Below are 24,365 nucleotides of genomic sequence, written 5' to 3'. Positions count from 1 at the left end.
AAACTTGTTCGGGCTCTGTATGTTCAGCGGCGTCAAGTTGCTATCTCCACCCAAAGCTTGTGGGCAGCTTACCTGTCGAAGGGTGGCAAAGTCGGCGTTGATGTTGTCGTCGTTGTAGATGCCAGAGCGAAAGAATTGGCACTGAGCTTGTCAACTCCATCGCGAGAAGCAAGAGCGAGAAGTAAGACCGAGAATATTAGCACAGGACACTATTGCACCGACTGAGAGAGCAACGACACGGAAGCCGACGCGGACAGCGACGCAGATGACGAACGACGGAAGCTGGTGACGACGGACGACAGAGGCGAACGCGCGAGCAATGACGGACGCGGGCACGCTAGCTCGAGCTCGAATCCCAGCTCGAGAGCTCGACGAGCTTTTTTATCCTCTGTCGAGTCGAGCTCGAGCTCAACTTTTGAGCTTGACTCGAGTTCGAGCTCGAGCTCGAGCTCGGCATTTGACAGATGAGCTCGGCTCGAACAACCCTTGACTCGAGCTCGACTCGACTCGTTTGCACCCCTAGTCTATGTACCCAAATGGTTTGTCATCTTTGATTAGTTCTGAATGGCTTTTTCTTGTTTTGATCTTCTCCTAGTTCATTGCTTCTTGATAATTTTCTTTCTTGCCACCTAAGCTCAGTACTGTGTGAAACAATAAAAGTTAGAGAATTGTTCTGTGATTTTTGGTCTTGTTGGCTAGATGCTTAGTAATGGACCAGAAGAACCTTTTATTTAACTTTGAGGAAGGTTTTGGTTTCTTTTCTGCACAATTTAGAAAACAGCACGAGTGATTCATTCTGGTTACTCTTTACAATAAATAATATAATATTGGCAACTTGAATATGGAGCCAATTAGTAATAAAGAGGATCAACTTGATTTTGATTCATATATGGTTTCAATTTTTTGTTAATTAAACTGGAATTTCCATATCTGGATTCCACTGTTTTCTTAATTGCATTATTGATTGACATATAGTTGTTGCCACGTGTATTCTTTTGTAGTGTTTGACCAAAAGAAAGCAAAGTAGTTTTCTAAAGTTTCAAATTTAGCATTTCTTGGCCTTTCCGCTGCAAGCATGAACCGGCTAATTTGTGCTTGTACTATGCGAAGACGTAAATCTTATTGACAGTTATATTTAATGAATTTGAGCCAATCCTCACGTTTTTGGCTTGAATGTCTTGAGTTTTGGGTTATGGGCTGTCTAACCTATAGGGAAAAATATGTCCTCTGATTGCATGTGGCAAATCATTTTTCTTTCGATGGAACTTTTGTGGAAGTTGACGCCAGATGACTGGAGAACGAGTGTGTCGAATCATATTTTTAGGAACAAAAGTGATGCACAAGATTGTGCAAATTATAGAGGAATTAAGTTGATGTGTCATACTTTAAAATTATGGGAGAGAGTTATGGAGCATAGGATGTGGCGTGATACTAATGTTTCACAAAATCAATTTGGATTCATGCTGGGTAGGTCAATAATGGAAGCTATACATTTATTGAGAGGTTTGATGGAGAAGTATAGAGAGAATAAGGAGGATCTTTATATGATATTTATTGATTTAGTGAAAGCATATGATAAAGTTCCAAGAGATGTGGTATGGAGAGTTCCAGAGAAGAAAGGGGTTAATAATGCTTATATTCAAGTCATTAAGGATATGTATGCAGGAGCTGTTACTTGTGTTCAGACACAAGATGGTTTGACCAAGTATTTTCTTATTTCAGTTGGATTACATCAAGGATCAACCTTAAGCCCATATTTTTTTGCTTTAGTAATGGTTGTTCTCACTAGACATTTGCAAGAGGCTGTACCATGGTGTATACTTTTTGCTGATGATATTCTTCTTGTTGATAAGACTAGAGAGGGAGTTGTAGGTAAACTTGAATTATGGATGTTAACCTTAGAGTCTAAAGACTTTCGTTTCAGTAGATCTAAAACTGAATATATGGAGTATAATTTTAGTAATAATAGTTCTTGTGGAGTGATTGTGACTTTGGGTGATCAAGTCATTAATAAGAGCACTCATTTTAGATATCTTGAGTCTATTGTTCAGAGTAATGGTGAAATAGATAGAGATATTATTAGTAGAATTAAAGTTGAATGTTGAAGTGGAGGAATGCATTGAGTTTGTTGTGTGACAGAAAGGTCCCCTTCTAACTTAAGGGAAAATTCTATAAGATGGTGGTTAGACCTGCGATACTTTATGGTGCTAAATGTTGGCCATTGAAAGAGAAGCATGATATTAAGTTAGGTGTTGCGGAGATGAGGATGCTCAGGTGGACAGTGGATGAGTGGCTTTACTCTTAGAGACAAGATATAAAATGGGCATATACGTGAAAAGGTTGGAGTAGCTCCAGAGGAAGATAAGATTAGAGAGAGTTGCCTTAGATTGTTTGGTCACATAAATCGGCGGTCTTCCGATGACCCGGCTAGGAAAGTAGATATATTAGATTTGACTTATGTTAAGAAAGGTAGAGGTAGACCTAAAAAGACTTGGTTAGATTATATTAGAAGTGAACTTTCTTTATTAGATTTAAATGAGAATTTAACTTTTAACAAGGCACAATGAAGAAAAATGATTCATGTAGTTGACCCCAAATCATGTTATAAAGGCTTGATGTTGTTTAGGGCTGCAAATGAACCGAGCCGAGCCGAGTATGTGAGTGTTCATGTTTGTGTTCATTTAATATCAGCTTGTTCAAGTTTGGTTCATGTTTGTTCGAGCTTTATTGTTTGTGTTCATGTTTGGTTCATTTAAATTAATGAGTGTTCATGTTCGGTTCATGTTCAGTTTATGTTCGTTCGTTTAATGTTTATCGAGCTTATTTGCGAACATATTTAACAATTTTTTTCTAACTATCAAACAAACGCGTTCATGAACATGAACAAATGCATTTATAATAAAAGCAATTGTCTATGTAACAAAGGCAATGATTATTTATATTTCTTAAGTCTATAGTCAAATATTAATTATTTGTATCGAGCTTATTCACGAGTTCAAAATCGAACACGAATCGAGCTTAATGTCGAGCTTATTCACGAACTTCAAATGATGTTGTTCGCAAACATAAATGAGCCGAACACATTAGTGTTCAAGTTTGTTTATTTAAGAATCGAGTATTTAAAATATTGTTCAAGTTTGTTTGTTTAGTTAATTAAACGATCACAAACGAGCTTTAATCGAACCGAACAATGAGTATCTCGTCGAATGTTTGGTTCGCTTGCAGCCCTAATGTTGTTGTGGTTGGAAGTTTTGTGGAAGCTCAAGCTTCTTTTATCTAGTAAATTTGGAACTTGTTTCTGGTTTTCTCTTGACTATAGTGCATTTGCTAATTGCCAAGTTTACTTGGATACTATTTTTGATGAGAATCCGACCTTGGAGAGTTTACCAGAGACGAAGCTGACGATCTACGACCACGATCGCACCGATCTATTTTTGAGTTATTATATGTATTTGAATTATTTATGTTTTTTTTTTTGTTTCTATCCTCACTTGAGGGATTAGTTGTTTGTTACACTCAATGGCATTTGTGTCTTTTATTTCTTCATAGTAAACATTAGCTATTTATATCCCCTTCTCTTTGGAGAGGGTAATGATGATTGTTAAGAAAATTTCAGCACTTGTACTCTATTGAGAGTTTAGAGAGTTCTTGTGAGAACCTTGGTGAAGTCCCAAGGTGAGGGCGACGTAATACCCACCAACCGTAGGAAGCGTCTGGGTTCGTGGTCCTCCTCTTTGACCCATCCCTCCCATTAAACTCTCCAATCACCCCCCAACCCCTAACAACCATAGCCTCCACCTCCCAAGCTTCCCTTTACGTTTTTTCCTCTCTTTTTTGAAATTCCTGCTTTTTTGTCCAGGAATTTCAGCAAGCCTTCTTTGCTGTCCTGCTGCCCGGAAATCCATCGCTTGCTGTCCAGCCCTCCGGAAAGATGCCGTTTGCTGTCTAGAAGCGCTAGTACATTAAAATCCGTTGTTCCCCCATGTATGGCGGATCTAGAGCTTGATCACGAATTTATTTACAATGATCAAGGACAAGTGGACATCCTCAAGTCTCCGTTCTTCTACATCAACCTGGAAACCGGTCAAACTGTAGAAGAATACGTTGAGAGGATCATCTTTTCCCTCGCCGCCGCTATCGATGAACAACTCTCTCCGGCTCAGTGACTGATTGTTTCCAAATTTTGATAAAGGTGAATTTCTCCTCTTAAGTCTTTTGCTTTTCTAAGCCTTTCCTTTAATTTGTGGCATCATAAAGGTTCTGCAACCTATGTCCGTTTAGCCTACATCAAGAGTTTGAGTGAGTGGATCCAAGTAGTGCCTAATCTTATTGTTAATTTAGGGATTTCCTTTGAAAATCCCCCATGCTATGCTAATCTTGATTTTAATTGATTATTCATGATTCTAACTCTTACTTGTAGTTTGGCCTAAGCTTCAATCATCTCTCTAGTGTTTTAATACTTGTTTAAATCACTAGGGACCAACGTAATTATTATTGCTCTAATTCAAAAGGCGTGTAATTTTGACAGTGCATAATTTCCCATGTATTTAGTTCAACATCATTTTCTAAACAAATTCTCTTATTTTTACAGTCCATACTTGCTTTATTAATATGATAGCAGTTTAAGTGTTCCTAGAGTTTGCTGATCTGGCTAATTCCATGATTGTAATTTCATAAATCAAACCCATTCTTTTTTTTTTTTGCGGGAGAATGCCTAGTAATCATGTTATTCTATTAGGAAGAGGTATCCTGAGCTAATAATCAAGCTTGAAAGTTAAATTTTGTTATTTTTGGGATTGCTGGCGTAGAATAGGCTACATCTCTCTATTCTCTTTTTTTCTTTCCTTGTAATCTTTTTAGCTTGTTAAACAGGTTGGAGCGTAAAACTTTAAAAAGGAAGAAAGTATTTGCTACACTTAAGGTTTTGGGAACGGTTGTTGAAGATCTTACGAGAGAGATATCTCCTGACCAAGCTGAAAGATTAATCTCTGAAGAGGTTTTGTATTCTTCTTGAATGAAAGTGGTTTAGTGAATAATCAAATTATCCAGACAGTCAGCATGGCTGCCTACTTCTTTAGTTTGTTTTGATATCCTTTATTGAAGATTTTATCAAGAGTTTATGTTGCATATGCTTAACTTGATTCTTTATATGTTTGCTTTTTTATCAGATGAAACGAGTCATGCAAGCAGATGCCGCAATGTCAGAAGATGTAGTTCCTTATAATATCATTCCTTTGGATGCACCATCTCTGACAAATGTCATCACATCTTTTCCTGAGGCGAGCCATTTGTTCCCTTTGTTAATTTTCCTCATTATGTTGTGTTTTTGTATTGCATCTCTATAGTGATCCTATCTTCAGGTTAAAGCTGCAGTGTCATCACTCAAGTACTATAGGGGCTTACCAAAGCTTCCTGATGATTTTTTTATTCCAGCCGCCAGGAAGCCTGATATGCTTGATTTATTACAATATGTATTTGGATTTCAGGTTTGTTTCTTTTTTTGTGGTTTTGTGATTGTTTTCAAGGATTGTACTATTGTTCGAGAAATGCTTGCTAGCTGTTCATTTAATAATAATGTGACATAACATTGTGTAGAAATCCCTTGCTATTTATCAGTTTTCTTCAGAAGCTTCAGCACTAACTTTATTAGGCAATGACAAACAATTTCTATCTAAAATGTGAGGTATAGGCTGATCATAAATAATCTCAAATGGAGTTTTACCAGTGGAGGGATTGACAAAATTATTGTATGCAAACTCAGCTTGGAGCAATATTAAATCCCATTGGGATGGTTTCTCACCAGCAAGATATCTCAGTAAATTTCCTAAGCTTCGATTGACAACTTCAGTTTGCCCATCGGCTTGTGGATGATATGCACTACTAAACTGAAGAGTAGTTTCTAATTTTGCCTAAAGTGTTCTCCAAAAATGATTCAAAAATCTAGCATCCCTATCAGAAGTAAATGTGCGAGGAATACCATGAAGAAGAATAATTTATTTAAAAAATAAGTCAGCAATATTTGAAGCATCAGAAGTTTTTTTGCATGGAATAAAGTATGCCATTTTGCTAAATCGGTCCACGACAACAAAAACAGAATCATATTTTTTTGTAGTAACAGACAACCCCAAAACAAAATCCATAGAGATATCCTCCTAAGATTTATTTGGAATAGAAAGAGGAGTATACAAACCAATGTTTTGAGAAGTTCCCTTAAAAGCTTGACATATTTTACATTGTTTTACCAGCTTAGCAATTTGCTTTCTCATACGAGGTTAGAAATATTTTTCTTCTATGAAGACAATAGTTTTCCCTTGCCCAAAATGTCCACCCAAACCCCCACTGTGAAGTTCTTGCACAAATTGCTCTCTTAAAGAATTTTTTGTAATGCAAAGTCTAGAACCCCTAAACAAAAATCCTTGTTGAATAACAAATTGAGCAGAATGATCAGTTCCATAAGTAAGATAAGATTCCCAAATACTCTTAAAATCAGGATCATTCGCATAAGTGTCTTTTAAAAAATCGAAAGAAGTTATAGTTGGGTAAACAATTACCAACAAATGAGACCTACTTAAAGCATAAGCTACTTTGTTTAGCACACCAGTTTTATGTTTAATGTGAAAAGAGTATTCTTGCAAAAAAGAGACCCATTTGACATGTCTTTTGTTCAGATTTTTTTGAGAGCCAAAAAATCGTAAAGCTTCGTGGTCAGTGTTTAAAATAAATTCCCTTTGAATTAAGTAACATCTCCAGAATTTCATAGCTTGAACAATAACATAAAATTCAAAGTCATAAGTAGAATATTTGGATCAAGCATCATTCAACTTTTCACTAAAGTAAGTAATAGGTTTTCCTTCCTCGCTAAGCACAACACTAATACCAACATGAGAAGCATCACAATCAACTTTAATAACTTTATCAAAATTTTGCAAGCTAAGGATGGGAGCTTGACTCATTTTTGCTTTAATGATTTCAAATGTTTGTTCAGCTTGAGATGTCTACTTAAATATTTCCTTTTTCAAACAATCAGTGATAGGAGCAATCAGAGAACTGAAGTTTTTAATAAACCTTCGATAGAAAGAAGCTAAGCTATGAAAGCCCTCACCTCGCTTATGTTTTTAGGAGTAGGCCAGTTTTGAATTGCCTCTATTTTCACAGGATCAACCTTAATTCCCTTAGCGGACATAATATATCCCAAAAATGTTAAACTTGAAATTATGAAAGAACATTTTTTAAGATTGATGTACAACTTTTGCTTTCTTAGCGTTTGCAGAATTTACCTCACATGATTAAAATGCTCAGAAGGGTGAATGCTATAAATCAGAATATCATCGAAATACACCACAATAATTTTTTCAATATAAGGTCTCAAAACATGATTCATATTTCTCATAAAAGTGCTCGGAGCATTAGTAAGCCCAAAAGGCATAACAAGCCATTCGTACAATCATTCCTTAGTTTTGAAAGTAGTTTTTCATTCATCTCCAGGTCTCATTCTAATTTGGTGATACTCACTTCTCAAATCAATCTTGGAAAAAATTTTAGCACCGTTTAACATGCCCAACATGCCATCCAGCCTAGGAATAATAAATTTATACTTGATGGTAATTTTATTTATAGCTCGACTCTCCACACACATCCTCCACATTTCATCTTTTTTATGAGTTAGTAAAGCAGACACAACACATGGACTTAAGCTTTCCTTAATCAAACCCTTCTCTAATAGTTCAGTCACTTGCTTAAAAAGTTCATTATGTTCAGTTGGACTCATCTTGTAATGGGGAATATTAGGCAAAGTGGCTATATGTATTAAATCAATATGATGCTGAATGTCTCTCATTGGTGGCAAACCTATTGGCAAATCTTCAGGTGTTGTATCAGAAAACTCATCAATTAAAGGTTGATTTTCTTTGGGAATTTGAGGAGTTGAATCAGATTATTTCCCTAATACCAAGTAAGATACCTCAGATTGTTTCAAATCATTTGTGTTTAGAAGCAGTTCATGAGTGTTTATTTTGGCAACTTTGGTATTTTTGGCAGAAGGATCAGGCACATGTTTTTGAGGATAAAGAGTGAATTTTTTTATTGTTTTTAATCAAAGTATAGGTGTTCTTTTCCCCGTTGTGAATGATTTTGTGATTAAATTATGAAGGACGACCTTATAAGATATGGTAGACTTCAAGAGGAACGACATCGCAAACAACTTGATCTTTGAAAGAATTTCCAATTGTCAAGTTAACAGTACATTGTTTTGTTATCGGAACCTTACTCCCTTCCTTGAACCAAGAGATCTTATAAGGTTTGACAAGTGGTTTGGATTTCAATTTAAGCTTATCAATCATTAGCTGTGAAGCAAAATTACCCGAACTTTCACTATCGATCATTAGCGAACAAATTTTTCCCTCAACCGTGCAAGTGATTTTAAAAATGTTTCTCCTAAGCCACCTATCCCCATTTTCAATTTTTGTTGTTAAAACTCTTCGGATTATTAATAGTTGTTCACCTTCATCGCCCTCTACATCAACTTTCTCTAATTCAATTTCATTTTTCAGGTTCAGATTTGTTTTCTTCCTCTTCTTCTATCTCTTTATCATTTTCAATGTTATTGTTTCTTGGTGGGTTTTTTTTTTCTACAAGTCGTAGAGAGATGACCATAAAGCTGACATTTATAACATGGTCCAATTAGTCTTGGTTGTTCAGGAGGTTTAGGCCCCATTATTCTCTTTCCTTTATCCACATTTTGAGTTTCAAAAGATTTAATTTTCACACCCGATGTTCCCACAGAAGTTTGAGAAGATTGAGTTTTAACCCCTCTAGTCTGTCGTTGCTTATATGTTTTAGTTATTTTGTTGTTACCCCTTTGATATTGCTTTTCAATTTTCAATGGCATATGATAAGCCTCGTCAATTTTAATTACGTGGTGCAAATTCAGTTGAGCTTGGATTGTTCATTTTAGACCGTTGATATACCTTGAGACAGTTCTTTTTTCGGATTCATCTAAGTCATTTCTTGATTGTAGTTTATAAAACATTTCAGTGTATTATTCAACAGATTGATTACCTTGTCGCAAGTTATTAAATTCTTGAAAGATTATTCGTGCATGATCTCATGGCAAGAATTTTTCTCTCATTTTCTCTTTCATTCTTTCCCAGTTTTGAATTTTTTCTTTCCCTCGTCTTAGTCTATTTTTTTGTAAATTCTTCCACCATGTGAGTGCATGCCCCAGTGAGTTTTAAGCTTGCAAATTTAACTTTCCTATTATCCGGTATTTCTTTCCACTCAAAAAATTAATCCATTTTTTCCACCCATTCGATGAATTGGTCGAGTTGAAGTTTACCTTCGAATTTATGAACATCAATTTTAATTTCATAATCCCAATTTCGTTGTCGCCTATTTTGGTTCCTAGGGACTTCTTCTTCACTTTCAGAAGTTTGTACTTTAAGATGGTTGACATTTAAGTTAGCCAGAGTGTTAGCCATTTCGTTCATTTGATTTTGCAAATCCGCTAGCTTTTGCATCATTTGTTACCAATCCCCTTGATTATTAGCCATTTTAGATTTCGTAAGAAAGAGACTCACACCAACCAAGGATTTGCTAACTCGCTCTGATACAAAAACTTGATGCAAGCAAACTCGAAAGAAAAGTCAAGATAGGAGAACACTTGGATAATAGAAATCAAACTTGATTCAATCTAGATGGCAGAGATCCAAACAAACACCAAAACAAACGAAAAGTAGAACAAACGAAACAAAATTATAAAATAAAAACGCTATCCTCAGAACAACCGGCAAGCGGTTTCCTCACATGCAATGAAAAGTAAGTAAAATATGATAAGTGCTTAGGGCTTGCAAACCAAGGGTCCACCACAACAACAAGGTCCAACGTCCAATCAAACTCTTCCAGCAAATGTCACCAAATTCTGCCAACAAACACCTTCAATAGCTCAAGAAGAAGGATACAAGTGGAGTGGAACTTGTGTAGAGAAGAAGAGATTAGCAGCCAAGACGAAATTGAGCGGAGGAAGAGATAATTGGAACATGCTCTCAAGCTTTTCCAAGAAAGGAGAAGAAACCCTCAAGTTTTTAGAGATTTTTCTCAAGATAATTAATAACCTCCTCATGACAAATACATCTCTAATTTATAAGGGAGAAATGGGAGCCAAACAGCCAATTTCCACCTCCAACCGAACCAATCAAGTAAGGGGAAGAGGAAGGCCAGCAGACAAAACATAACAACACCTGAAAAATGCAGCACAAAAATCGGGCAAAGCAGCCACGGGAAGGCAACCAGGGAAGAAACGGAAAAGACAACACAGGGGATCAGAACTAGCACCCAACAAAGGGAGGAGAACCAGCCACGGGAAAAAAAAAACTAGTAGGAAACTGAGGGGGCACAAAGAAGGGGAAGTGGCAAGTTCCAAATCCACGTAATGAGCTAAAAGGAAGAGAACCTTTTCATATTAATGAACTAAATAGTGCAATTACTCTTCCAAATAATGTGCTAAACGTCAACTCAAGTAATAATGAGCTAGAATCAAGTAGCTCTCAAATTTTCAGCTCACAACTAAAGCAGCCAAGGCCCAACCCGAGAGCATCCAAAGCCCAACCCGAGAGGCAACAAGCAACCCAAAGACGAACGAACCCAAGAAGCTAGCACACTCAAGGTTTGTCATGCCCATGCACATCCTACTCATGATCATTGGATGTTTTTCATCATAGGATAGCATAAAAAAAACTAAATAAACATTATAATATTCAAATTACAATAAAACGAAAATAACTGAAATAATGCATGCATCAAATAGTCGATCTAATGACACTTTTATAATGCTTCTATTTTTCATAATATTCTCTTATTACATGTTCTCTTTATAAACTCATGCAGTTTAGTTGTTGGATTGTAACCCAAAATTTTTTTTGTTTAATATTCTTATTGATTTTTATATCAAATCGAAGGTTTTTGAGAATTTATGCTGACGTGTTGCTTGAGTATCCAATAATACTGAAAATAAGTATTAATTTTACATCCTCTTAAATAGTTTTCGTCTAGGTTCTATGAATCTGAAGTCCTGTTCTTAAAACATTTATTAACAGTTATATAACTTAGAAGAAGTCTTATCTGCAAAATTATGTTATCTACAAACAGATTTAGCTAAGGTCCCCAATTTTTTACACTTTTTAAAGTTTCTTCTTAGTCATTATAACAAATAGTCAAATACTAACTCACTGGTGATCTTTGATATAATCATTCTAACTGAATGCTCTGGGTATCCTCAAAAACTAATTCTTATGCTAGCAATTGCTCTTTCATTATCATCTTTAATAATATTAACATACCCATTCCCAAGTGCCTTTTCTTGTTAATGAAATTTTGCTTAACAGTTGTTCTCAATCTGTCTTGATTGTTTGGCTAGCATCTTTGTTATCAACGAAAAACTTTGGAAGATCTTTCTCATTGATGGAGTAGAATGGGCCTATATTTTGCAAAAATGCATGTATTACTATGTTGATAAGCCTTTTTTGTTATTTTTGAACTTTTGTTAATGACAGATAGCGCTTTCCCATTGTTGCTTTGTGGTGATATTGTTATGGTGCTAGTTATATGATTCAAATGCAAGGACAAACATGCACTCAGTCACAATTGCTCATACATGCCAACACATACATGCAATGATATATATTTGTTATATAGCACCGTTGAACTTATAATTGCTTTTTTTTTGAACGAATTGTTTTTAGCAGCTTATTCCATGTTTCTTCAACTTTGGTGCAGAAAGACAATGTCTCGAACCAACGAGAACATATAATTTTGCTTCTTGCTAATGCGCAATCTCGACTAGGCAGCATTTCAGGAAATGATCCTGTAAGCTCTTTGTATACTGTTTGCCATTTGTTATATGCATGTGACCTGCCTTAATATTATCTTCTTTTCATCATCTGACACATGCATATGAATAATTTTGCTCAAATCTGGGATGGTAGGATTTTGATTGACATCTAGTGTCTCAAGTAGATAGAAAGGCAAGTAGGTAACACCAATCAGTTCAATCTTCATTGGATAGGAATGTTGGGAAGCATTTCTCTCTTTTTTAACTATTCGTTATCACAGGGAGGAAAATATTCCCTCTACTCAAAATTTTGGTCTAATCAGTTATATCTTATATAGAATAATAGATCTAGTTATATCTTTGATGGAACCAAGGATTCTTATATTCCAATATTGGTACTTACAGTTTTTTTTTAAGAATTGCATGACGCATTTTATAAGCTGTAAAAAGGAGCGAAAACAACAAGAACAAGAATACAAACAAAGCAAGAGACTAATCCTCTATTTACAAAAAATAAAGAGAGGAATCACAAATGAAAAAGAAAATGCAAGGAAGATAAAGCGTGGCACAACCAATGTCCACAATCATAAGTAAGAAAAAATCATTATCTCCTTCCAATGTCTTATCTTCTTTACCACCAATATGCAATTCTCATATTGATTTTGGGATTCAACATTATCTCCTTGATCAAACCAGGTTGATGGGGATGCCAAATATTAAACAACCAAAAAGGTTGGTTAACATCCGAGTGATCCCAAAAAGATGCAAGGAAAACAGTTGTTAGACTCCCTAATCACCATATTCACAATAAAGAATTGACAAGAGATAACAATCTTATAGACTTGTGCCCTTGGAGTAAAGAGCACATCAATTGCCATGGACTAGTAAGAAGCACCATGACTCAACTTAGACCCATATGGTCTAGCATCCAATGACCAAGATTAAAGACCAAATAAGGCCTCCTTATACAATCCCAAAGAAAGCAACATTACAGCTGCAATAATTCTAACTGTCGGCTCCTCCAATTCTACTTGAAAAGCCACCATTCCTTCCATTACTCTTGAAGCACCTTTGTGATGGGGACATTAGAGCATGATAAGTATATCAGAGGCGTGGCCGTCAAAAGCTTTTATTTGTGCAACTTAGCCTAAACGGAAGTGACCGCTCTTACGTTTTATTTTGTCATTTTATTTGCTAGTAGTTCTAGTCTTTATTATTCTAATCAATAAGTCGTGCAAGTTCTTATCAAATTACTTTAAGCATTGTAGTCCTACATCACTTTGACTCCACCATTAGCTTTAGCAGGCAGCTACTTACAAACAACCACTAACATGTCTTTAAGTACTACACAATGGCCCTTTGATAGGAAATGATCCCATATCGAGATGTCACTCCTTTATGTTAAAGTCCAAAACTAATAAGCAATGCTAGACACATAAACTTATACTCGGAATGATTTTATAATCTTTGCAATCTAAATGATCTATTTTTGTTATAAGAAAAAAAAAATCAGAGTTTTTACTATATTCATTCTTGTAAGTAATGAGATGTCACTATCAATTTTGTTAAAACTAGAAACTATTGCAAACTTCATTTGTGCATTTTCCCATTTCATGTTTTTGAATTTAAACTTCTAAATCAAGTTTAGTTTGGTTTTATATTACCCAAGTTTTAGAATCCCATTTGGTTGGCTCTAAGCTTTTGTGAGGACTAAGCCAAATTTGTTGATCTGATTTGAATCGTCTCTTTGGTTCTTTGGATATTTTGAACACCCCTACCAATAATAATATTATAATCTAGCGCTTTTTCCCTCATGATGGATATCCTAAAATAATTTTTTATGTTTTCTCATGCAATCTCGTCCTCTTGTCATTGTTGTTGATGTATTTTAGTCCATTATTTATCGGAGAAGCACCATTCACCACATATTGTTATCTTTAAACAATCTTATATGTTGTCCACTTCCATGTGAACTTATTATCTATCCACCAGTTGTCGTATTAAATCTCATAACTGCTTAGTGAAATTTTGTCCCTCATTTGAATTTTCTTTAGTATTTCAGCATGAAGAAGATGGTTATAATTTATGTTGAAGTTTGGTGCATCTAATAACTCTTTGAGTTTCCCTTTGCACTATTTTGCCTTACCAATGACATTGCCATTTTGGTCACCCTTTTCCATATTCAGGTTTTTATACATTGTTGATTGTTCCATCCTTTATTTTTGTGATGCGTGCTATGATGCACCGACACTCCGCTTAAAGAGGTATGCAGTGTCGGACACGGCATGTACACGTGTCCGACACGATATTGGAGTGTCGCAATTTTAAAATATTAAAATTAAAATCGGACACGTGTGTTGGACACCGCTAGGTATATGCTCGGTACTGCTCAATATATGCTTGGTACCGCTAGGTACATGCTCTGTACTGCTAGGTACATGCTCGGTACCGCTCAGTACCGCTAGGTACATGCTTGGTACTGCTAGGTACATGCTCGATACTACTAGGTACATGTTCGGTACCACTCGGTATCTTCCTATACAAACAACTTGCGAACTTTAAAAACAAGCAGAACTTCAAAATTACTCTTACAATAAAACTTTAAAAACAGGTCGAACTCCGCCAGGGGGCAACACCCCCGACAGACCGTCAATTATTGTGGTGGCACCTACAAAGGATCTTATTCTAGGGTGAATGCACATCTACTTAAAATTTCTGGCCTTGGAATAAAAATGTGTCATAAGATTACTACGTCGCAGTTGATTGCTTATCTTTTTTACTATAATATCACCTTAATTTCTATATATTATATTAAAAAATTATTATGCCGTGTCCACGCCGCACCCGTGTTCTATATTTTTAAAAATTTCCGTGTTCCGTGTCCGTGTCCGTGTCCGTGTCGTGTCGTGTTCGTGTCGCCGTGTCCGTGTCGGTGCATCATAGGATGCGTGGGAATTTGATAATGCCATCATTTCTCTTTTCTTGTGCCTTCATATTTTGAAATTAGTGTTTTTTTGACTTTATCCGTTCTGATATGTAGTGTTCAAGTCCTATCTCTCATCCGATTTTTCATTATTTATTTTCATTTATTGATGATTACATCAATTTACTTTAATACATTATTTTAAGTGTAAGTTAATGACGCAATGAAAAAAAATATAGGAAAGCCTACTAGGTATGCAAATAAACGCTTCCTTTCTAAATAACTTAAACAATCACAACAATAATAAAAAAACATGACAAAACAAACTTAAATAAGACCCAACGACACCTTACAAATTTTCAAAGTTTGAGAAGAATGATACAATGGGGTGTAAACTATGGAGAGAAGAAATATATAGAAGTCCCAGACGAATTTTTAGAAGAGAGGAGGTAGAAGAATACTAGCTCGCAAGCTAAGAAAACCCTTAGGTTTTTACTCCAAAAATTATCACATTTCCATTCTCTAAAAACTGCCATAAACATCATTATAAATAGGAAAGAAAAGGAGGCCAAAAGCCATGCTCAGCCACCCACTAAAACCAACCAAAAGGGGAGGAAAAAACATCATTAAAGGCATGTGAGAACCCCCACCCAAACAACCAAAAAGATTGGGAAAGCCAAGGGATAGGAGTAGGAACCGAACAACCAAAGCAAGGGATCCAAGACAGCCACGGAGCAGGAACCAAACAACCACAACAAGGGAAACCGGGAAAGCTACGGAGTAGGAGCAGAAACCGAACAACCAAACTAAAGACAGCAGCACAGCCGGCCCCCCCAAATCATCCCAAAGGGGAGGGGGGTGGGGGGTGGCATTTCTTACATCAATTATAAATGGACACCTACAAATACGACTCAAAGATATCTTACAATTTTTCGTAGTTTGAGAAGAAGGATACAATGGGGTGTAAACTATGGAGAGAAGAAATAGATAGAAGTCCAAGACGAATTTTTAGAAGAGAGGAGGTAGAAGAATACTAGCTCTCAAGCTAGAGAAAATCCTTAGGTTTTTTCTTCAAAAATAATCACATAACACTCTCTTAAAACTGCCATAAACATCACTATAAATAGGAAAGAAAAGGAGGCCAACAGTCATGCTTAGCCGCCCACTACAACCAACCAAAAGGGGAGGAAAAAACATCATTAAAGGCATTTGAGAACCCCCACCCGAACTGCCAAAAAGATCAGGAAAGCCAAGGGACAGGAGTAGGAACCGAACAAACAAAGCAAGGGAACCGGGACATCCAGGGAGCAGGAACCGAACAACCACAACAAGGGAAACTAGGAAAGTTAGGGAACAGGAGCAGAAACCAAATACATCAGTTAATAGTCTTTATTGCATTCAAACAATTTTATCAAATATATGTTCGCTTTTTTGCTTTTACTAAAATTTTTATTTTGATAATATCCTTTAAGTTATGCAATCTACTTTTTTACTCGATTGTTGAAAATGGTATGATACAATAATTATCATAGTTTATCTCATAAAAAAATATATTTGATTGTAAGCATCATCATCTTCTTGATGTTGCTTAGAACTTAATATTTTTTCATGAATGATTACTGACAGTATTGTGGAGATGCCGTTTTATTAGTCTCTTTAATTAGCCGTGTGTTGCGTTTTCCATTGCTTTGTGTTGCTCTTCTCCTTTTTCTCTTTATTGTCCACAAGTGTATTATTTCCTTACTCCTTGAGTTTGTGACTATATTTGTTTGGTCCACTATTGTCATCTTTTTATGTGAAAAAAATCTTAGTTCGTGCAATTAAATGTGTCTTGCTAGGTTTTCTTGTACTCTGAAATGTTATTTTTGTTATGATGTATCCTTTCATCTCCTTTATGTATCTGTTGACTACCTGCCATAAAGCATCTAGATTTTTCTCTCCTACATCTTACACTATAACAGTTTCTTCATATATCCCACTTTCGCCTTTTGCTTCCGCGCCTGTTGCTCCTGAGCTGTTGGTGCATGCCCGTCGATCCTAATTATCTCTTTCACATGCAGCTCCTTCCATCCATCTACTATGGTTGGGCATTATACATCCAAGATCTTACATCCATTTCCCAATTGGTCTTCAAAATAGCACATGACTCTGTACTATCTTTCAAATTCTTTGATCATTTATTTTTATTGTTTCATTTATTTTCCATGTATTTCTCTTCCGTCTCTATTCTCAATATTTATTAGGAAGCACTACTTGATGGGCAATTGATGTTGAAATTTGTGTCCTTGTTGTTCATCTCATTTAGGAGCTAATCACTTCTCTATTAGATTAAAACCAATTTCATATTATTGGATTTTCTCGATTAAGTTCCATTATGATGGTAATATTGATCGCTTCAAAGGAGTTACTAATATGCCTTTGTAGTAAGGCCTCCCTTAATTAATGGACACTGAGAGAAGAAGACGAATAACATTAAGCTGAGAAGCAGGAGAGAAGCATCTTAAAGTAGTCAATGCCAGGGACTTGTTTGTATTCCTTAGCAACCTCCATGTTATGTTGCTTAGGGCAGAACAAAATATGTAGCCTTCAAAAGCCATATGTGGTTCGAAATAATGTCCTTGTGCTCGTTTTAATAAATTATGTAAAATCCTTTTTTTTGTTGCTCTTTGAAAGTGTTCTTTTGGTTACTCTATCTTCATTCACATTCGTTCTCTAATGCTATGATTCTTATTATGTATGTTGATAATATTTTTCTCATTGAAAATGATATTTTGGGTGTTGAGGATATAAAATAGTATGCTTTAGAAAACATTTGTTGCTAAAAATTTGAAACATTCTATATACCTTCTCGACATCAAATTTGTTTGCAGGATAGGAAGTGCTTCTCTTTTTTCCTGAAGAAATATGTCATTTACCTACTCCAGTAAACTAGTTTTTTGAGGTGCAAACTTGCATACTCTTTCATGGACTCTTTCTAGACATTTGCGGGCTTCTTATTTGAATGCAAAATAACATAAATGCAGGAGTTTTGATATTTCAGGTGTTTGGTTGGATGTAAAACAATTGCGAAGTAAGATTTGGGGAAAATTTGAATACCCCTATTTGTTTTTTTGTTTTTTGGTGTATTCCATATTCGCATTGATTAGTTGAGTTTGAAACAACGTTTTAAAAGGTGAAATCGTGAATCGAGGCGTTTTGGCTAAGCGAGGCGAGGCGTAAGCCTAAAAAATTATAAAAATAAAGCAATTTAAAATTATGAATAATGACAAAAATGTCAAAAAATAACAAAATATTACGTCAATTGTGAATTTGATGATTTGTTCTAAGATAACATTAGTATATTAAGGAAAAGAAGATTTAAAATAAACTCACTTAAAAATAAAACATCCCTTTATGTTCAAGACCCAATGCAGGCTAATCATCACTTTGATTTTTTTCAGAAGAATCTTCATAATTAATGTCAAAGTCATCATTAAACTCTTCTTCATCTATAATATTTTTTTCCTTTATCCCTTATATCAGTTAATATTTCGTTAGCTCTAGAATGAAACAATAATAACATAAAAAAATAATTCATTATATTTAAGAAATACCTTTGAATTTTTTTGAAGCTCCAATCTCACTTTCTTTCTTTCTTTTATATACATGAGTAGTTGCTTCACTGTCTTCATTGACTTGAGTTTCTCCTTCTACTTCAACTTCAGAAACATCAACATTCTTAGGAGTAACCCATTCATCATCAGATTGTAAATCATCAACAAGTAAAGGGTTAATTTCATTATCAATGCTTCATCGCTTCTGTAATTTGAGATGTCTATCTTTCAGTTTTTTGTTAAACATAACATAAACAAGTTTGTTCATTCGATCTGTGGCCAATCGATTTCTTCTCTTAGTATGAATTTGATTGAAGATGCTCCAATTACGCTCGCATGCAGAAGCCGAACATGTTAGGCTAAGAACTTTAACTGCAAAAGCTTTCAATTCAGGAACATCATCTCCAAACTGACTCCACCAACGTTCTACATGAAAATGAATAATATTTTATGAATATTGATTGAAAATTAAGACTTGAACATAAATATTAAAATTAAAATTATAAATATATAAATTATAAACATATCTATAATGTTAAATATTTTCCTTCTTATTTTTTTGTCCATGAACTTTTATCCCATTCTTCAGAAGCAAACATAGCTTCCAAAGGTTGCCTTAACTCCTTGAATCTCTGCAATGTTAAATATGCAGTAGCAAATCTCGTAACAGCAGGTCTAATAATTTTTTTGTCAGTGAATTTTCTCATCAAATTGAGTACCCAAGAATGATTGTATATGAACTTACTAACGAATTTGACCTTCAATAAGGCTGATTTATGCCGAGGCAACTGTCCCAACCTCTCAAACATTAAATCAATGTAATGTGTAGCACAAGGAGTCAATTAAAGGTGAGGCCTCTTCTCCATTAACATTCTCCCTGCAGCTTTATATGCACTTGCATTATCAGTAACAATTTATACTACTAAAGCATCACCTACTTCCTCAACAACTTCATCCAACATTTCAAACAATAATTGTGCATCCTTTACAAAACTTGAAGTATCCACTGATTTTAGAAAAACTGTTCCATATGGATTGTTGACTAAGAAATTAATAATACTTCTATGTTGAATATCTGACCAACCATCTGACATTATTGTGACTCCTGTCTCAATCAAAGTCTTCTTAACATCATCCATCATTTTTGAAGTTATCTTGACCTCCTCATTCAGCATTCAAGTCCTCAATTCATACATGCTGAGAAGTTGTAGTCCTCTTCCATAACTTCCAACAGATCGTAACATATTAATCCATGAAGGACTCCTAACAACATTAAATGGAATCCCATTTTCATAGATGAATTTGACGATATCCAAACAAACCCTATTCCTGAGTTCTTTTGTAGCAGTAGGAGGCTGAAGATCCTGAGTGTTTATGTTATCCTCGTTATCAATATTTATCATAAATCTATCCATAGGACCTCGAGTGCCTCGGTTAGAAGAAACTAGATGGCTTCCACTACTAGAATCTTCATGCTGTGATCCATAATAAGAAGAGTTTCCTATCATCTCTTCCATATTTCTTTATGTAACCTCCTTTGTGGTGGCAAACTTCTTTAAATAATATGTACATTCATTTTTCACCTCATTAGGTACTTTTGCACATGGTCCCACATTGACATGAGTACAAGCTAGATGATCCTTCAACCTCTTAACGCCACCAGTTATGCGCTTCTCACAGAAATTACATTTCATGTAAACATATCCCTTCTTTGCACCTTCGCCAGACACTTCAACTTGAGTTCCATATTTTCATGCAGGATCTTTCCTTCTTGTACCACTAGTCATGCTAATAATATGACAGATTTTAACAATTATTTGTACTACTACTACCAATAATAAAATAACATGAATACAAAAATGTACCAGTCTGTTGGGGGTCCAAGGGGGCACTGCCCCCGGAACAAAATTTTATTATAAGAGTAATTTTGAAATTCTGCTTGTTGTATATACTCTGTACCGAGCATGTATCGCTCAGTACCGAGCATGTACCGCTCAGTACCGAGCGTGTACCGCTCAGTACCGAGCGTGTACCGCTCAGTACCGAGCATGTACCGCTCAATATCGAGCGTGTACATAGTGGTACTGAGCATGTACCGCTCAATACCGAGCATATACTTGCTCCGTACCGAACAGTGCTGGCTCGGTACCGAGTATGTACCTAGCAGTACCGAGCATGTACTGAGCAGTACCGAGCATGTACTGAGCGGTACCGAGCTTGTACCTGCTCGGTACCGAGCATGTACTGAGCGGACGAATGAAAGAAAGCCGAATCAGGAGTTATTCAAGCTTTCGTTACTGCACCTCAAAGTCAAGGCCACAACACCGCTCACCTGCTCTTCCGACCTAACCGAGGCCTGAACATTTTTTGCACTCACAACTTTGGCTTCGTTTCCTGCTTTCGAAACCGTTATTGCTTTTGGATTCGTTTCCCGCGTCGTCTCCTTCTGACTTCGTCTCCCGCACTCACGGCTTCGTCTCCTGCACTCACGGCTTCGTCTCTTTCCCTCACGGCTTCGCCTCTAGTTCGCCTTTCAATTCTCGCAGGAAGCCCTAATCCTATACGCGAATACACAAACACGAATCGACTGCGTCGTATTTACATATATATCGAAGAAAAAATTTCGAGTCGGTGCCTCATACTGCCTCGAGGCGTTACGCTTTAATGCGTACGCCTTGTGCGAAAAAATCGTAGGCTTCGCTGGATGGTTCGCGGCGTAAGCCCTGATACGCATGACTTCCGCCTCGACTTAAGGCGCGACTCAATGCGGACGCCTTGTCCGCTTTTTTAATGGTTGGTTTGAAAGGCAATGTTTCGTGCGAGTATGATCTTAACCTGGCACTATGATGGCCTTGCATTCGATAACTGTCAAATTTGCACATGGACAACGCTAGCAATGTGGCATAGATGCTTAACCTTGTCTCGACCTCTCTATGCTTGATACACACTTTGTAGGTCCCTGCGTGAGATGCTTGATGCTTTAGCTCAAACCTTTTAACCATGAGAACCACTGCTATCGACGATAGCCATTCGCATTGTCCCCTCATGTTAGTTTGTTTGTGTTTTAATTTAGTTTTGTCACGACCCGTCCCAGCTAGTCCGAATTAATGGGGCGGGAGTAGACAGTCATATGGAAAAATACCATAACTTAAATCATAACAATTCATTAAACTTTTATAATAGAACATGAACATCATCAACTATAATATGAAAGAGTCACTAAAAACATTAAATGAAAGTGTTCCAAGTTGTTTCTTCTAAACCACAATAATTAAAAATCCATAAACACATAAACATCAACTTAAACTTCAATATACTACTTAATTACAATCCACTGACTCGATACACATAACATAAAATATAAGAAAACCTTTCTTCTTGAGGTCCTCTACGACGGTAGGTGTGCTGTCGTCTCGTAGCCATCACTTCTTAACAATGTTTTTTGAAAAATATTCCAATAATAGGATGAGCCAACGCTCAGCAGGTGATAAACATTTACCTTAAATTCATGAAATATTTTTCTTTTCTTTCTTAAACATGTCATTAAGCATGAAAATGAAACAATAAAAGATCATAATAAACATTTATAAGCATGAATTTATAAAATATTTTCATAATCATTTTCTTAAAACATGTCCTTTAATAATTCTTCCTTTTTTTCATAAAAATTTTCCTTTTCTTTAAATCTTTCCATAAGAATGCATAAATTTCATAATCATAGTATTATAAGCACCCATCCCGGAAGTACCAGAGTTTTGTACTGATCAGGTATATAGTCATTGGCCATTTCTTTACCATTTGGCTCCGAAGAATCCCATTATCATTTGGCTCTATAGAACCCCATTAACATTTGGTTTTGTAGAATCACATTATCATTTTGGCACTTCCGGATCATCATGCACATGCACTTTATAATACTTATATTTATCAAGGAGACTAATAATTTTTCATTACATCATATATTCTTCAGTGTTTTTCGAGTAATAAAATTTTGTATATTTTATGCCTCAAGTTTCTTTAATTAGCTTTAACATTCTAAGTAACATGTCATATGTATAAACAATAATTTGAAAAGCTAAAACAATAAAGAAATTATAAATATTAATTTGTAACTTTTAAAAGTGCAATAATACTTAATTAAATTTCATAAACTTAATTTAAATGTAATCACCTATCTTGCAAGTGTCAAACAACAACAACGATACTGCACTACGTTGCTTAACCACGTGTCGTCTCCTTAATCAACACCTAAGAATATTACAACTGAACTAAGCACACATCACAAATATTTTTCAATAATTAAAATAATTAAAATTCTTTTTTTGGAATTATTATAAATCCAAATTTTAGAAATCTCTAAATCTTCAATTTCACTCAAATCATTATGTCAAAATTATCCCTAAACATATTTTAATAATTATCTTATTAATTTTCGGATTTAATTAATTAAGAAATTACGAAAAATGAAAATTTTCATTATTAAAACGCTTCTTATATCATAAGGAACAAAATTTATAAAAAGGTTTGCTTAAAAATCATAATTTAGGAAAAGCCCTAATATTTCAAAACTCAAAATAATTTGAGAAAAATTCATTTTTATTGTTAAATCATTTCCCTAAATCTTTCTGATGAGGACATCGACAGACGTTTTCTACGAGTATATCAGTGCAGGAGGCGCAGATCGATGGCCACGATCCACAATATTTATTTTGATGCTTAGTTCTATTTTGATGTTATGTATTATTTGATATTACCGATTGTACCTTTTTTTTAGTTGTCTTGAGTAGTAGTCCCAGGGGCAATTACGTCATTATATTTTGTTTTTCTTTATGCTTATATATTATGGCTTCCTCTATTGTATCATGATTATTAATGAATGAAAAATTTTTCATTGTTGATCTCTTTGTGAGTTCGTGAAATTTCCCAAGATCTCTTTGTGAGTTATTGAGGAGATAGTATTGTGGATCTCTTTGTGAGTTTTAGTGATTGTGGTGTTTGAGGTTTGTAGCTCTAGATTGTCCTTTCCTCCTACACCTCTCTCCTTCTTCTCCTCAGAGAAAACCTCACCCCCTCTAGCTGCCTTGGAGAACCCGAGCCCTCCCTCCTTGCCACCAGCCTCCTTGGGACGTCCAAACCGCCGGCTACCTTCCCACCCGTCGGCCGGCCATCTGGCCACCGACCTCCAACCATCCACCCGCCGGCCCTCTTTTCCCCTAGCCTTCGTATTTGAAATTCAAATTTCGAATTTCAAATTCTTTTCATATAGGGAATTCCAAATTATGAATGTTTCTGTATTGAATCCAATTTCAAATAAATCAAATTGGATTTATTTTTCTTCTTTCCTAATATTCATTGCCTATTTGGAAACTCCCCTACCTCCTTCCCAAATCCCCTCCCTCCATGATGCCGCCGGCCCCCTTATTGGGCTTCCCCCATTGAATGCTCATTCACTCCTTCACCCTTGTTTGAATCCAATTTCAAATAAATCAGATTGGATTTATTTTTCTTCTTTCCTAATATTCATTGCCTATTTGGAAACTCCCCTACCTCCTTCCCAAATCCTCTCCCTCCTAGTCCAGCCGCCGACCTCCCCTCTCCACCTCTCTCTTCTCTCTTTGGTCTTCCTCCTTGTGTTCCCTCATCCCCATGTTTATTGTGCATGACCGATCCTAAAGTCGATCACGGCTTCACTGTCACTACCCGGCCCGGTTAGCTCGTAGATACGAGGCGGGAATGAGATCGGACATGTAAATTTAAGTACTCATCATCAGTTTCATGAAATTCTAAAGATATTCAAGAATAATAAAAGCGCCTCTAAACTTTTTCCAACATATATAACATTTAAAACCATCATAAAAATAAGTTCATATACAAGGTGGTATACACTTAATCTATTCATTCATGAAAAAAAATCACCCAAAATTGATAACTAAAAACAATAGTAAGAACCTGCCACCCATTGCGCGTCTACTGTAGGTGAACCTCGGGTGTTCGGCCATCACCTAAGCGTAGGTTCTCCTGAAAA

General features: G+C 35.8%; 1 protein-coding gene across 1 annotated transcript in view; it reads left to right on the top strand.

Annotated features, from left to right (window-relative positions):
* LOC110106746 (callose synthase 9) overlaps positions 1-24,365 on the top strand; it is a 189,230-nt gene that overhangs the window by 5,020 nt on the left and 159,845 nt on the right. The window contains exons 5-8 of the mRNA XM_028699978.1: positions 4,873-4,996; positions 5,169-5,279; positions 5,361-5,486; positions 11,770-11,859. Of these exons, the coding sequence (XP_028555811.1) occupies positions 4,873-4,996; positions 5,169-5,279; positions 5,361-5,486; positions 11,770-11,859 (451 nt within the window). The remainder of the gene's footprint in view (positions 1-4,872; positions 4,997-5,168; positions 5,280-5,360; positions 5,487-11,769; positions 11,860-24,365) is intronic.

Source organism: Dendrobium catenatum, unplaced genomic scaffold (genome assembly GCF_001605985.2).
Source record: "Dendrobium catenatum unplaced genomic scaffold, ASM160598v2 fragScaff_scaffold_1417, whole genome shotgun sequence".
NCBI lineage: Eukaryota > Viridiplantae > Streptophyta > Magnoliopsida > Asparagales > Orchidaceae > Dendrobium > Dendrobium catenatum.
The sequence above is the reverse complement of the archived record's forward strand: the minus strand, read 5'-3'. Positions and strand labels throughout refer to the sequence as shown.